This window comes from Pantherophis guttatus, chromosome 12 (assembly GCF_059756535.1).
Source record: "Pantherophis guttatus breed Tessera chromosome 12, ASM5975653v1, whole genome shotgun sequence".
NCBI classification, from domain to species: Eukaryota; Metazoa; Chordata; class Lepidosauria; order Squamata; family Colubridae; genus Pantherophis; species Pantherophis guttatus.
Genome location: NC_142074.1, coordinates 8,055,262 through 8,069,709, shown reverse-complemented (window position 1 = coordinate 8,069,709; position 14,448 = coordinate 8,055,262). Strand labels below are relative to the sequence as shown.

General features: G+C 43.3%; 1 protein-coding gene across 4 annotated transcripts in view; it reads right to left on the bottom strand.

The window, feature by feature from the left end:
- The window catches only part of GAB3 (GRB2 associated binding protein 3), a 93,390-nt gene that overhangs the window by 33,842 nt on the left and 45,100 nt on the right, over positions 1-14,448 (bottom strand). For all 4 annotated transcript variants that reach the window (XM_034435024.3, XM_034435025.3, XM_087877578.1 and 1 more), the window contains exon 2: positions 11,909-12,212. In XM_034435024.3, the coding sequence (XP_034290915.2) occupies positions 11,909-12,212 (304 nt within the window). The remainder of the gene's footprint in view (positions 1-11,908; positions 12,213-14,448) is intronic.

Below are 14,448 nucleotides of genomic sequence, written 5' to 3'. Positions count from 1 at the left end.
ATGGTGCGAGTAGTCTGCTGTAGACAGATTTCTGTCTGTAGCTGAGGAAGGTGTCCAGCTATTGTAGCAAGACAAACCATCTTGAGACATAAACTTCAGCTTCAATTGTGTGATAACAGCTGGTCTATAGTCCTGAGCGATGACTTTTCTCTTCTCTCTTTTTCCTAACCATTTTTTTTAAAGGAAAGTGGTCACAAAAAGAGCTCCCTCCCAACCTCCTCTGCAAGGGTGAGAAGGCTCTGTTTCTCACACCAGTGTTCAACCGACGATTGAAAGATAAATAAATTTAAACGTTTGTTATGGAAAGCCACCAGGTGTTTACACTATGTAGAAATTCGACTTCCCTAATCTGTAAACATTATAGAGGAAAAGAGGCCAAGATATTAACTAAAGCAACATTTCCAAGAAGCAGAGTGTTTATATTGTGGGAAGACTGTTGAAAAATGTGCAGCCAAACACTTGCTCCAGGTGTTCGAGGCACTCTTTCAAAAAAAACTTCAAAAATACAGAAGTGATTTAAGCCAAAACCCAGCAATTGTTTTGCAGCACCTGGGTGTCAATAGGTAAAGGTTTCCCCTGTCCAGTCATGTTCAATTGGACTGGGGAAACCTTTACCTATTGACACCCAGGGCGTGCTCATCTCGGTTTCCTAACCGAGGGAGCCAGTGTTCTCTGAAGACATTTTCGTGGTCATATGGCCAGCATGACTATATGCCAAGGTGCACAGAACGCTGTCACATTCCCACCAGAGTGGTACCTATTGATCTACTTGCATTTGCATGCTTTCAAACTGCTGGGATATGTGTGCAGGAGTTGGAGCGAGGATGGGAGCTCACCCCTTTGCATGATGCTCCAGTCTCGAACCCAGGCTTCCAACTGACAAGCTCAGTGACTTTAACCGCTGACCCACCATGCCCCTGGTGTCAATAGGTAACACCAATTCCCTCATATTGTTCCCAATTCCACGAGGCTACCAAAACTCATTACATTTCAACATTCTCATTACAGGAGGCTAGACAGTCAGTAATTTGAGTAATAGATTCCATGATTTTCGTACAGAAGCTTGGGAAATTTCAGCATTCTCACATTACACAATCTAGGTTTCAACTATGCACACATTTGAAGTGTAATTTGCTATGGCAGGCTGGAAGGTCTGTTGGGGACGGGCAAAGTGACTTATGATCCAGACTTACAACCATTGCAGAACCCCCATGTTCACATGATCCAAAGTCAGATGCTTAGCAACGGACTCATACTTATGACGGTGGCAGTCTCCTGGGGTCACGTGATCCTCTTCTGCGACCTTCTGACAAGCAAAATCCATGGGGAAGCCAGGTTCACTTTACAGCGGTGTTACTAACTTAACAACTGCAGTGATTCACTTAAGAAAGGTGGCAAGAAAGGTCATAAAATGGGGCAAAGCTCACTTAACAACTGTCTCACTTAGCAACAAAAATTTGGGGCTCAATTGTGGTCGTAAGTCGAGGACCACCTGTATTCATGACAAGGTTTCCAACTGAAAATCTGATCAGTCATTCTGACCAGCAGATGGCAATATTCATGTTTCATAGCAAGAGGAATGTTTGTCAAGACAGATGTCTTCTCCTGGTAACATTTTCATATGTTGCCATGTGAGATATTTTTCTAAACGTATCCATATGCCTTTCCCAATCTGATGTCCTCACCTAGGGATTTGGCCAGCATACCTGAAAGCATCCAGGCTGGAAAAAGTTACCCAGCCACTAATTTCTGCATAACACCTACAGAAAGAGCTGCTCACTCGCATCTACAGGCTTAACTGGTCAGAAGTCCAGGGATTTTCTGCCTGCTTTTTCAAAGTTGGCAAGATCAGTGTTCAAGCCATCCGTGGTGCTGAAAAAGGCAGACGACTCAGCCTTTCACTGGACTTTACTCCCACCCTCTAAACCAGGTGTATCCAACCTTGGGCAAATATAAAACTTGTGGATTTCAACTCCCAGAATTCCCCAGCCAACCACTGAAGTGGATGGGTCTTAAAAGGTGCCAAGGTTGGCCAACCCTGATCTAAAAGTCCTTTCTGCACTTTAATCTGATGTGAAAGACAGCGGCAATAGCAATAGCAATAGGACTTAGATTTATATGCTGCTTCATAGTGCTTTAAAGCCCTCTCTGCAAATTTACAGAGTCAGCCTATTGCCCCCAACAATCTGGGTTCTCATTTTACTGATCTCAGAAGGATGGAAGGCTGACTCAACCTTGAGCCGGTCAAGATCGAACTCCTGACAGTGGGCAGATAGCCTGCAATGCTGCACTCTAACCACTGCACCACCACGGCTGTTTTGATAGGCTATCCTGAGTCAGTGAGTTGGGCGGCCATATAAATTTTGTTAATGAGAAATTAATAAACCTGCAGCTACCGGGAGCCGTCAAGATATTTTGGATTATAGCTCCCATTCTCCTCAGCCAGAAGAGACAGCAGTGGTGTGATGCAGCCATCAAAGAACTTGACCATGGTTTTTCTTTGCTTGACATCCTCCAGACATTCAATCATCTCACATCACTACTGTCTATTCTGACTAGGGATAGATAGTAGCTGCAGGTTTATTAATTTATCAATAAGAAGATTTATATAGCCACCCAACTTACTTGCAGTGACTCCAGGCATGGGCAGCCTATCAAAATAAAACCACAATACAAAAGCCAATAAAAACCCACCCCTCTGGCAACAACGGTCAAACCAAGCACTTTCTGGGCTCCATATCACCCAGGAGCCCCCATGTCTTCAAGGCCTTTTGAAAGAGTGTCAAAGGGGGGAGGGGGTCTTATTTCCGAAGACTGCTGTACATGAAGCGAGTGACTCAGATCCAACTTTTTGAAATCAATGGGATATTCAACATGGTCATCTTGTTTCTCTAAAATAACGAAATCTGCATCCATTCTCTCTTGCAAATTCCATTGTCAGAGCTGCCATCATATGCTTGAGCTTTGAATTTGCTAGCTGTCAGTCTGCCATGAACTATGGGAGAAGGAAGCCAGATGGGAGGGGGTAACTACTCACTGTACCTTCTAGAGACACCACCTCAAAGTCAAAGCCCTGGGAATGGAATGCAATGGCCTTGAAGAGACTGTTCCCAAATATAAAATATAATTGGACAATAAGAGACCCAGGGGAGGAGAAGAACTGATCAGGGAACTTTTGGCGTGCAAATTTCTGTTCTGGCTTTGCTATACTGCAAACCACTTGGCTTTTAGTAGAAGTATACCTTTCGCTGCCAATGGAGTCGAGGGTCTTTCTTGCCTAAAGAACCAACTCAGGTTCTTTAGTCATCCATCCATTATATCTGGCAGACGTGACTAATATGTTTCTATTCTCTATCAAGGTGTCAATCTAATCTAAACCTTCTCTGTTTCATTAAAACCAAAGCAATCATTCCAGTTTGCTGCACTTAGATTAAGCTCCAGGGTATTTTAGCTGCATAGTCATTGGTCATTGATTACTGTTTTTTATGTATATGGAGCAGGCTGAGAAAAAAAAAACCTAGCCCATCAATTAAAATCTGTCTCATCTCTAGACTACTGTCTCCAGATGCTGGCTATCACAGGACCCTGGGAGGCCATATGGATTTCACCCATCTGTCTTGGAGCTATCGTTAATGGGGGAAAGGGCCTAATGGCCTTCTGAAATACATGAAGAAAAGGCACAGTGTCATTCAGATGAATCTGGCAGAGCTGGGATTCAAATCTCCCGAGACATACAGGCTCGAGCAAATGATCAGCTGAGTCTCCGAAAGAAGAAACAATAAGCAAGGCATTAAATACTGACCTCCAAAGCTCTTTGTTTGCATAATTTATGGCGAGACACTCAGAGTTCAAGCATTAATTCTGAGAACCTGTCAATCAGTACGTTAGGAACAGCACAGATTTGAACATGGCGACAGGATGATGCTTGAAAGCAGCTCAGGGACTGCGAGCGGTATTAGTTATCCACCTGCTTGTTTTGTTCAGATAGTCCTCAACTTACAACCCAATTGGGAAAAGAACTTGGATTGCTAAGCAAGGTGGTGGATAAGTGAGTTGCGCCTCGTTTTTATGATCTTTTTTGCCATGGTGGTTAAACAAATCACTGATGTTATTAACTGATCCATGTGGTCATTAAGTGAATCAGCTTCCCCTATTGACTTTGCTTGTCAGAAGCCAGCTTGCAAAGGTGATAATGTGACCCTGGGACGTTGCAACCATTGTAAAATTAATGCACCTAAATTTTGATCAAAAGACTATGACAATCCTTTGATGGAGATAAGTTTTGGAACTGGGTGCAAGACAACTTTTTTCTGTGTCCTATGCAAATGCAGATTCCGCTAAACCAAGCAAGATTAGAATGTGAGAAAAGGAAACAAAGGATTGGAAAGACAAGGATGGGACTGCATGACCCCTCCTCTATCTGGCCTTGCAGGCCTAGAAGAAAACAGGAAGGAAGGTAGGAAACAGGCCATGAAGCTCGAACTTGGAGACAGATTAAGGCAAGAGAGGCAATTCATGGTCTCAAGACTGAAAAATCGCTTTTTGGAGTTCCCAGCGGGCCAAAATCAGTGTTGGCTCTCACTGCTTGAAGCAGGAAGCAGATGAATGAAAGAGTGAGCTAAGCTATTATGTAGGTTTAAGCGTTTGTTGAAAGTCCAGGAAAAATGAAGCATCCCAGCCCTGGCCATGTAACATCTAGCCTCATCCACTTTGTGCACTCCCAACTGCAATAGTCACCACACCCCAAATGTTGTGCAGCGGCCACAAAAAGAACAACTTTAAAGAACAGCGATATGGTTATTATCATTATTTGCTTCAGTCCAGAACAGGAGACAAAATTAGGTTCCTAGTTTCTCTCTCTTTCTTCTTTCTCCTTCCTTCCATCTTTCCTTCCTTCCTCCCCTTATTTTTATTTATAGTCAACTCAAAGTGATGTTCATACCAATTTTCCCCACAACAACAACCTCCTGTGAGGTGTGTTGCGCTGAGACAGGAGGATAGATCCACTGTCACCCAGCCAGCTTTTATGCTTAAGGTGGTACTAGAACTCCCAGTCTTTCTAGTACGCATACGTGTGTGCATGTGGGCACTTTTGGATCAGTGTTGACGCTTGGCAACTGCCTGGACTAGTCCTTACAGTTTCCTTGGCAAGATTTCAGAAGTGCCTGCCTCCTTTTCTGATTTCTAACCCAGCATTCGCCATTATTCCAACATGATGAACTTTCTATTTTTCCTTCTTTGAATTTCTCACCTGGGACAAAAGACAAGCAGCAAACATGCAAGAGCCTTGGTAGTGCAGCAGACTAAAGTGCTGTTAAGTAGCATCAGCTGCCTGCAATTACTGCAAATTCAAATCTCACCAGGCTCAAGGTTGACTCAGCCTTCTCTCCTTTCGAGGTAGGTAAAATGAGGACCTGGATTGTGGGGGCAATAAACTGACTTTGTATAAAAAAGAACACTGCTTAGGGGTGGCCGAAAGCCCTACTAAGCAGGTATATACAAAAGTATGAAGGCTATTGCTTAACGCATTGTAAGCTGCCCTGAGTCTCCGGAGAAGGGCAGCATATAAATCGAACCAATAAATAAATAAATAAAGTCAAAAATAAATAAATAAAATCAAAACGGAAGAAAACTGCAGTCAGAAGTCCTGCAAAGTTACAGAAATTGGAGCAAGACTGCTATGGAGCAAGCCTTGTCCAGAAGCATCTTTGACACCAATTTGAACACCTATGCAGGAGGGTTGATCAAGGATTTGGGCATGACATGATAGCAGTATCTTCCAATATCTCAGGGGCTGCCACAAAGAAGGGGTGGTCAACGTATTTTCCAAAGCACCAGAAGGCAAGACAAGAAGCAATGGATGGAAACTAATCAAAGAGAGAAGCAACCTGGAACGAAGGAGAAATTTCCTGACAGGTGAGAACAATTAACCAGTGGAATGGCTTGCCTTCAGGGGTTGTGGGTGCTGGAGGTTTTTAAGAAGGACGTTTTTAAGAAGAGCCACTTATCTGAAATCGTATAGGGCCGTGATGGCGAACCTATGGCACACTAGCCATCGCCCCAGCCCAGCTCCACCGCGCATTCGTGCGTGCCTTTCGCCGGCCAGCTGGTCTTCGGGTCTCTGCCGAGCATGTGCAGGGAAGGTGGCGCATGCACGGGAGTGCAGGTTGGTGCAAGAGGCTTTCCAGGTCCAAAACGGGATGCAGGGGGGTGGGGCGCATGCGCAGGTGGGCACTCGCATTGCATTTTGGGGGTTCGGGCATGCATGCGTGCATTCACACGCACGCACATGTGCTTTGGGCACTTGACACCAAAAAGGTTAACCATCACTGGTATAGGGTCTCTTGCTTGAGCAGGGAGTTGTACTAAAAGACCTCCAACGTCCCTTCCAGCTCAATTCTGAATTTGAAAATAAAATATCTGATCTTAGCACAGCCGCCTGTCAGGTCAAGCTCCTTGGCCTTCATTTGCCTTCTATTTCTAAAGAACGTTCTTCTTTGACCTGCTCTGGAGGATTTAAGGTGCCTCCACATTCATATTCATGCCTCATCCACAACATTTTACAATCCGACTTCAGTTAAGAGGGAGGCTCAGCAGAAGGTTGCTCAGAACAACGGAGCTGAGATGTATCCCAGCATCCCTCCAATTAGCACATGCTCATCACAAAAAACAAAACAAAACAAAAAATCCTCTCTGACTCTGCTCGTATCTGAAATTGGACGCCAAAGACAGAACTCAGGGTCCTGCTGCACATTTTCCCATGTGCCCGATAATATGACTGAAGCTCTTTAATGGCTGGTAGAGCAGCTGCAGGCAATGAATTATGTATGTCCATTTTCTAGGCAGCAGCATAAAAGGGCCATATTCCTTCTCTCTCTTGAGCAGAAGCACACTCAGCAAAAACTAGACATCACCCGTGTCACAGACAGTAAAGTTACAACAGAGAAGAGAGGAAAATAAAGAGGGTTGGGGAAAAAAAAACCCAGATTTTTCTATTATTTCTGAAAAACAGAGCAGAACAATTGGAAGGCTCAGTATCTATGGAGATTCTCAATCATTCAGATCAGGGGTGGGCAACTGTGGCCCTTTTACAACCTGTAGACTTCAACTCCCAGAATTCCTGAGACAGCCAAGCTGGCTGGACTTTCTTGTTTTTTCTTGCAAACATTTCGCTTCTCATCCAAGAAGCTTCTTCTGTTCTAATTGAAGATGAAGCCAAATGTTTTCAAGAAAAAAGCAAGAAAGTCCAGTTGTCTTTTGGAGAAGCACCTTCAGGACATAGAAAGGCTCCTTCAAGGTGTTGGTGACCACCTTTAGAGCACTCCATGGCTTAGGACCTGGGTACCTACGAGACCGCCTTCTGCCACCGAGAGCCTCCCACCGGCCAGTAGGCTCCCACAGAGAGGGGCTTCTCAGGGTGCCGTCGGTCAAACAATGTCGACTGGCGGCCCCCAGGGGGAGAACTTTCTCTGTGGGGGCACCTACCATCTGGAACGAGCTCCCCCCGGAGATACGGAGGATTACGGATTTACGTACTTTCCGCCGGGCCCTCAAGACTTTTTTATTTCAACAAGATGGGCTGGCCTAACTTCTCCAATTGCTTAATTTTAATTTGAATTTTAAAAGGGGTATTTTAATTGTTGGGCCAAAATTGTTTAATATGTTTTTTAAACTGTTCTTAAATTTTTGTATTGTGTGTGTTTATCTTTGGCTGTTCACCGCCCTGAGTCCTTCAGGAGAAGGGCGGTATATAAATTTAAATAAATAAATAAATAAATAAATAAATAAATAAATAAATAAATAAATAAATAAATAAATATTTAGCATAGTTCTTTTAACAGACTGTGAGCTCTGCTCAAGCTGCGGATACTTGAAGATAAAAAGCAGGTGGCTCACTAATAAATCCAGAGCAATAGTATTTGGATCTTCCAAAATAGGATGGTTCAGAAAATTGGTAGCCTCAAAGCTGTTGAGGCTTCCTTCTCCTCTGTCCCTAAAGCCTTAGTAAGACCACACGCATGTAGAATACTGGATCCAGTTTTGGTCACCACAAAGGATCATACACAAATGTATGAAAAATGGTTACAGGAATCCGGCGTGACTAATCTAGTGAAGAGAAGGACATGATAGCAGTCTTCCAATATTTGAAGGGCTGCCACAGAGAAGAGGGGGTCAACCTATTTTCCAAAGCACCTGAAGGCCAGACAAGGAATAATGGATGGAAACTGAACAAGGAGAGATTCAACTTGGAAATAAGGAGAAATTTTCTGACCGTGAGAACAATCAACCAATGGACCAGCTTGCATTCAGAAGTTGTGGGAGCTTCATCACTGGAAGCTTTCAAGAAGAGACTGGACTGCCATTTGTCAGAAATGGTGTAGGATCTCCTGCTTGGGTGGGGTGGGGGGGTTGGACTAGATAACCTACAAGGTCCCTTCCAACTCTGTTAATCTGTTAAAGTTGGCTCTGATGGCACCAAAAACATATGAAGCCTTGACATATGAATACACCCCATAACATCTTAGCATCATTATAAAACACAGAAGAAATCTTAGCCAAAATCTACAAAAGCAGCAAAACTCCCAGCCTTTCACATTCTGGATCATTACCCATTCGCCATTTTTTTCACCAAATGTTAAATTCTTTCCTCCCAGCCACCAAAGGCTGCCTCTTCCTGCATGGAGTTTTTTTGGTATCTATATTGTGGTCATAGGCCATAGGTCCTGAGCAGAGAACATGCTTCTCTCTTCCAACTTTACTTAGAGGTTTACATTTCCTTCAACTATACATGTCTGAATTTATCATTGTAACCACCCACCAGCACAACTAGGAAATGTTAAGAAAATGTCTTGGGAACAGTCCATATTACATATTCTCTGAAGAAGGTTGTCTTCTACAGGATGACTTCTGAAGATTTGGAAAGACTGAAGTGACGTTTGCCTTATGGTTGAAAGAACTGGAGTAGATTAAAATTAAGTGCCTTAGATCTGAACTCTAAAGCAAATATCTTTCCTTTATACTTTAAGAAGATAACAGAATAACAGAGCTGGAAGTATTTCAGCCACACTTTAAATTCTTTCAGATCATAGCAGTTTCTGAACCATGAAGGTCTCCCAATGTGTGCAACTTAATATTTCTTTTTCGCTCCCAAACCAGGGCCATAATAGAGTTGGGCCTCCAATCCTAAAATAAATTAAGCTACTGGTTACATTCAACAGAGCAGGTCTCTATGGGTATCTGGGACCTACACACACAAGCCTCTTTCAAGGAGTAATGACAACATAGAAAGCTTAGAACATTATCTGAGTAAGGAGTAGCACCTGAAGGTGGCATCTGTATAAGGACATATTCCTGGTTTGGAATCTACATGAATCTCCCATGTAGCAGGATTCTCCATGACCACTAGATGACAGCAAAGACATAGAGATGTCTAACAATATCTCACTGCTGCCATCTAGTGGTCAGCTCAGACTGCACACAGTGAAGCGGGCTCTTCTTTGCTACTCACTTCCATCCAGTCTTTCATCTCCACCTACTGCACAATTCTAGACAAATCCCTATGTTCTTTGTGGGCATGCATCAGCCCCACAACAGACCTCAACCAGGTTTGATTTTTAAAGAAGAGAATGCCCTAACAGGCTCTGCTGTCCTTGACTGCACTGATACCATAGCCCAGCCCCCCGAAATCACCCAGTGATTGCATTAGCTATTTGAGCAAACCTATTTCTGCAAAACCCAGGAATATGCTGGACTAAATGCAGCTGACATTCGGCGATGTCCTCCAACTCAATAGGTTAAAGTGGACCTTAGATTTGATCGGCTTCAATAATAGCACCAGAAGATTAGCTTTCAGACTCTTTTCCCCCCATTAAAGACACTGAACTATTTCTTGTAACCATCAAGCCATCTGTATAATGATTCATTCCAAGCATATTTGAAACAGAGCGCAGAAACAAAAAGTACTTAGTGCTAATTTCTTTTGTTTTGTTTTGTTTTTAATTGGAGATCTTGTCTCCCTAAAACCACGTGCTCTGCTTAGCAAGGTTTAGGTTCTCCAGCTTGCAGACAGACAAAATAAGACATTGTCTCGAAAATTTTTCCAAGGGTACTTCAACAGACAGATGCCAAACTGTCCGCCCTCTCAAACATTCCCTCTGTTTTTAAACCTCTGGATTATCCTGCTCAGAGAAGAGGAAAAGAGGGATGTCAAATACTAAATTGCTAAGGGCTGGTTTTAAAATACAACTTTTCACTAGAATGAGATAAGAATCAGATTCTTTGCTCCCATGGAAAATGCTGTCCACATTTTCTTTCCTACTAATACCACGGCTTTAAGAGCCAAAAGTCAGGAAATTCCCACTGGAAAAAGAAATGCTACATTTCTGGGTAAAAATAACAATAACAGAGTTGGAAGGGACCTTGGAGGGCTTCTAGCTTAACCCCCTGCTCAAGCAGGAAATCCTATACCCGTGATGGCGAACCCATGGCACGTGTGCCAAAGGTGGCACGCAGAGCCCTCTTTGTGGGCATGTGCGGCATCGCCAGCTGCTCTTCTGGTTTCCGGTGTGCATGTGGCTGGTCTCCAGCTGGTCTTCATGGGCGCTGGAGCATCGGAAAACGTCCTGAAAACATCCCAAAAAAACGTCCTGAAAAGCGTCATGAAAAAGGCCCCAAAAACGTCCTGGAAACAGCCTGAAAAATGTCCTGAAAACAGCCCCAAAAAACTGCCTGAAAATAGCCCAAAACCAGGCATGTGCACTGGTCAGCTGGTCTTCAGGTTCCTGGCACTCCGGTGCTCCAGCGTATGCGCGCACGTTCTGGTTTGGGCACTCGGTGCTGAAAAGGTTCGCCATCACTGCCCTATACCATTCCAGACGAAACACTGGAGGTTTTTAAAAAGCGATTGGACAACCACTTCAGACATATTTTTAAAAACCTCCAGTGTTGGAGCATCTACAACTTCTGGAGGCAAGTTGTTCCACTGATTAGCAACATACATTTTGGGCTCAATTGTGGTCATAAGTCAAGGACTACCTGTACTTATAATTGAATGTCAGTGCTTAACTATTACAAAGTGCAAGAAAATTTCTACACACTTTTTTTGGAAAGAATGTGCGCTCTCAGTTGATGTGTTTTTGTGCTGAGATTATCCATGGATCAGGGGTCTCCAACCTTGGCAACTTGAAGACTTGTGGACTTCAACTCCCAGAGCAAAGCTGGCTGAGGAACTCTGGGAGTTGAAGTCCATAAGTCTTAAAGTTGCCAAGGTTGGAGACCCCTGATCCATGGACATTTCTTCTGAGAGCATCCCACCTTTTTAGTGACCTAGGAACAGTTAGTTCCCTTGACTGTTGATATTGCATATAGAATCCAAAAAGTGCACAATAATATCACACAATTATTTTCCTTCCTATTGTTGCCGACTGGGGGAAAGGAAAAAAGGAGCCATGGAAAAGGGGGTAAAAATACCCCTCACCAGCTGCCAGCAAACAAGCAGGCTGGACTTATCAAATTGAGGCCCTCCATTTATGGAAGCTACCCCAACTGACATCCTATTTCTCTATTTCACCGTACAGATTTTTTACTGCAGTATTTCCTCCCTCTAATAAACATGTCAAAATGTCAATTTCAGAAAGGACATTAACTAATTCTGCCAATCGGCCCACTTGATGGATGAGGTTGCATAGAAGAGAGAGAGAGATTTCGGACAATTGTTTTGTGATGATTTTTTAGCATGTAAATATTTCACTGTGCTGATTGTATAAAGTTCTCCAAGCATTCATTCATTCATGCATGCATGCATCCATGCGTGCAGTTTATCCACCACCTCAATCCTAAATGGGATCTCAGAGGCTTACATTATTCATGAACCACTTTCACAAGATTTGAGCTTTCTCGTCGTACCTACCTGTCCCGTCTTCCAAGTGTCCGAAGTTACAGATCTGAGTTATGTGGTGGATCCACACGTGCATTTCCTCTTCTGATTTGGCCACCAGGTAGAAGGTGCGGTAGGTTGTTTTCACGACGAAAACGAAGTTATTCTGGAACTCCTTCTTGATCAGGTTGGAGCCTGAGTGCTTCACCACTTCACACTCGTTCAGATCGATCACCCGGATGGGCTTCTTGGAATGACTGTTCCGATAATATTCCAGCACATCAGGGTTGCCGCTCATCCGGCCTTGACGTAACACGAACCAGCGTTTCCGCCAAGCCTGAGGAATAAGGAAATAAGAAGAAGAATAAGAAAAATGATTGAGAAAACAAAGAGAAAGATACTCCTTTAGTCCTGACCGTATTGTTTCTCTAGCTCTGAGCTCTTCCAGGATCTAGTCATATACAGGTAGTCCTTTTCTTAGTCTACAATTGAGCCCAACTCTTCTGTTGCTAAGTAAGACAATTGTTAAGTGAGTTTTGTCCCATTTTATGACTTTCCTTGCCACATTTGTTAAGTGAATCACTGCAGTTGTTAAAATTAGCAACACAGTTGTTATGTGAATTTGGCTTCGCTATGGACTTTGTCAGAAAGTCATAAAAAGTGATCACATGACCCCAGGATGCTGCAACCATCATAAATATGAGTCAATTGTCAAGCATCCTAATGTAAATCATCTGCCCATGGGGATGCTGGAAACTGTGAAAAACAGTCATAAGTCACTTTTTTCAGGGCTGTTGTAAATTATAACTTTGAACAGTCACTAAACAAACTGATATAAGTCAAAGACTACCTGTACTACTAAAATTCTCACTGTTATAACCCTTAACTGGACAAAACAGTGCATCATAAGGCAACAATTTTTGGACCAGAGTATATCAAATGGGCTAACTTACAGAATGTGTCCAAAATCCAGGACCCATGACACCTGAGGGATTGAAATTTGGGGAAGCTATGGCTGCTTCGGTGAAGTCATATGACCTTCACTTTCAAAGTTCCATGACAGTTTTCCAGCCACTCTTGCAATCAATCCCCTCTCTTCCTCCCTTATCCAGCAGCAGCCACTTACCCAAAAGAAGGAGAAGGGAGGGAGATTTCTGATGCTTTTTGTCTGATTCCCTCAAGAAACCTCAAAGGGGAAACCAGCAGGAAGCCAGAAGTCTTCCACTGCTGCTTCCACTCCTTTTTTGCTTATCCTTGGTCTTTCTGTTTCTCTGTTTAGGTTCATCTCTGAAATGGTGACCCAACGAGGCACAGGCTGTCTAATCTCTACTGAAATTCAATTGCTTGTGCAACAGAGAGTGGACAGTTAAATACATTAAGAATAACAGTGGGAGCTCTACTTAACTAATTTAAATTTAAAATAACTGAATTACAATTGTATGGTTACCCTGGCCTCACCCCCTTGTGGAGGGTAGCCTTCCACAGGCCATTAAATGCCAAGCATGACCTCAAATCGAAAAGAGCTGTGCATATGTATTACTCAAGGTGTTTAACTAGAAAGTCCTGAAGCCTTTCAACAAACAACACATTTGTGTCTTTATTTACATATTCATTCCTGTATTTATAGTCTGCACTTAGCAATCTCTCTCAACCTCTTCCCACTGAAATAACAAGACGCCGTCGAAAACACTGCATCATCAGTCAGAGAAACAATTTGCCAAGTGCAGTAAAAGAAGAGTAGAGAGAGAGAAAAGGAGGATGGGGGGATCTAGAATCCAACAATTACTGAACAGAATGCACAATGAACACCTCAAAGAATCCCAAAGTTTGTGTAAGCCACTAAGTCTTAAGGAAGAGCAGAGATAAATTTATTAGGATGCTGAAAATCTGAGACAAGACATCCTACAATGGGGTTCCACAACTAAGAAGGCCCTGAACATGTCATGTACCATCTTGGGGAGGAAGAGAGCATTCTGAGGCTTGGAATCTCAGAATTTCCTCAGACATCGAGTTGGGGAAGGCAGGTCTAATGCAGGAAAGCTCTGTTGAGCCTTTGGAATTACACACACACACAAAAAACCCACAAGCACAAAACCAAAAGTCATTGAATTGAGGTGTGGGGGTTGCTTATTCTCCCACCTCTGTTGTTCAAGGCTAAATTCATACTGTACCCAAATAAGCATTTGGCATAAAAATTAGGAGCAAGAAAAAGCTATTACCACCTTTCTTCAATGCTTAGGAGCTGTGGTGGCACAGTAGTTAGAGTGCAGTACTATAGGCTACTTCTGCTGACTGCCGGATGTCTGCAATTTGGCAGTTCAAATCTCACCAGGCTCGAGGTTGACTCAGCCTTCCATCCTTCTGAGGTGGGTAAAATAAGGACCCAGATTGTTGGGGGCAATAGGCTGACTCTATAAACCGCTTAGAGAGGGCTGTAAAGCACTTGAAGCAGTATATAAGTCTAAGTGCTATTGCTGTTGCTTTCCCAGTGGGCACAATGACCAAGTGGTTTAAGACGCTGAGCTTTTCAGCTGGAGGGCTGACAGTCCAGGTTCGAGACCTGAGTGCCGCCC